The following is a 445-nucleotide window of genomic DNA, read 5'->3' on the forward strand; positions in this document are numbered from 1 at the left end:
GATCTTTCTGTATATATATATAGCCATAAGGAATAGACGTTAAGTTAAGGGCAAAATATTTTTATCAGTTACTGGACTGATTTGACTGTGAATTGACTGAATATATTTATAATAAATAATATATGGGCCCACACTGCCTGCTGCAGCTAATCCCCCAACTCCTGACTCTAAAAGAAAGAACAACGTCCCGGTATTTTACACCTTTCTGAGCTCCTCTCATCCTTCTTTTGTATTTCCATCTCCCGTGTTCCGCGAACTCACCTCGGGCTGTGCTTGGGTCGGCTGCGCCCCCACCTGGGGGGGAATGGCGTTCCTGGCGGCCTCCTGCGTCCACAGGGCGTGGAACCGAGCGAACTCGGCTTCGTGGTCCACCGCGGCTTCCGCCGGGGCTGGCGCAGGCTCCTCCACTGCCACAATGTCTGCTTGCTCTAGAGGTGCTGCTTGT

At 51.0% G+C, this 445-nt stretch overlaps 1 protein-coding gene across 1 annotated transcript in view; it reads right to left on the minus strand.

Moving 5' to 3' along the window:
* Positions 1-445, minus strand: part of LOC119585849 (testis-specific gene A8 protein-like) — a gene marked incomplete in the record, with an annotated part of 2,542 nt that overhangs the window by 873 nt on the left and 1,224 nt on the right. The window contains 1 exon segment of the mRNA XM_037934581.1: positions 262-445. Coding sequence (XP_037790509.1) covers positions 262-445 — 184 coding nt within the window.

The sequence above is a fragment of the Penaeus monodon genome, chromosome 20 (assembly GCF_015228065.2).
Source record: "Penaeus monodon isolate SGIC_2016 chromosome 20, NSTDA_Pmon_1, whole genome shotgun sequence".
NCBI classification, from domain to species: Eukaryota; Metazoa; Arthropoda; class Malacostraca; order Decapoda; family Penaeidae; genus Penaeus; species Penaeus monodon.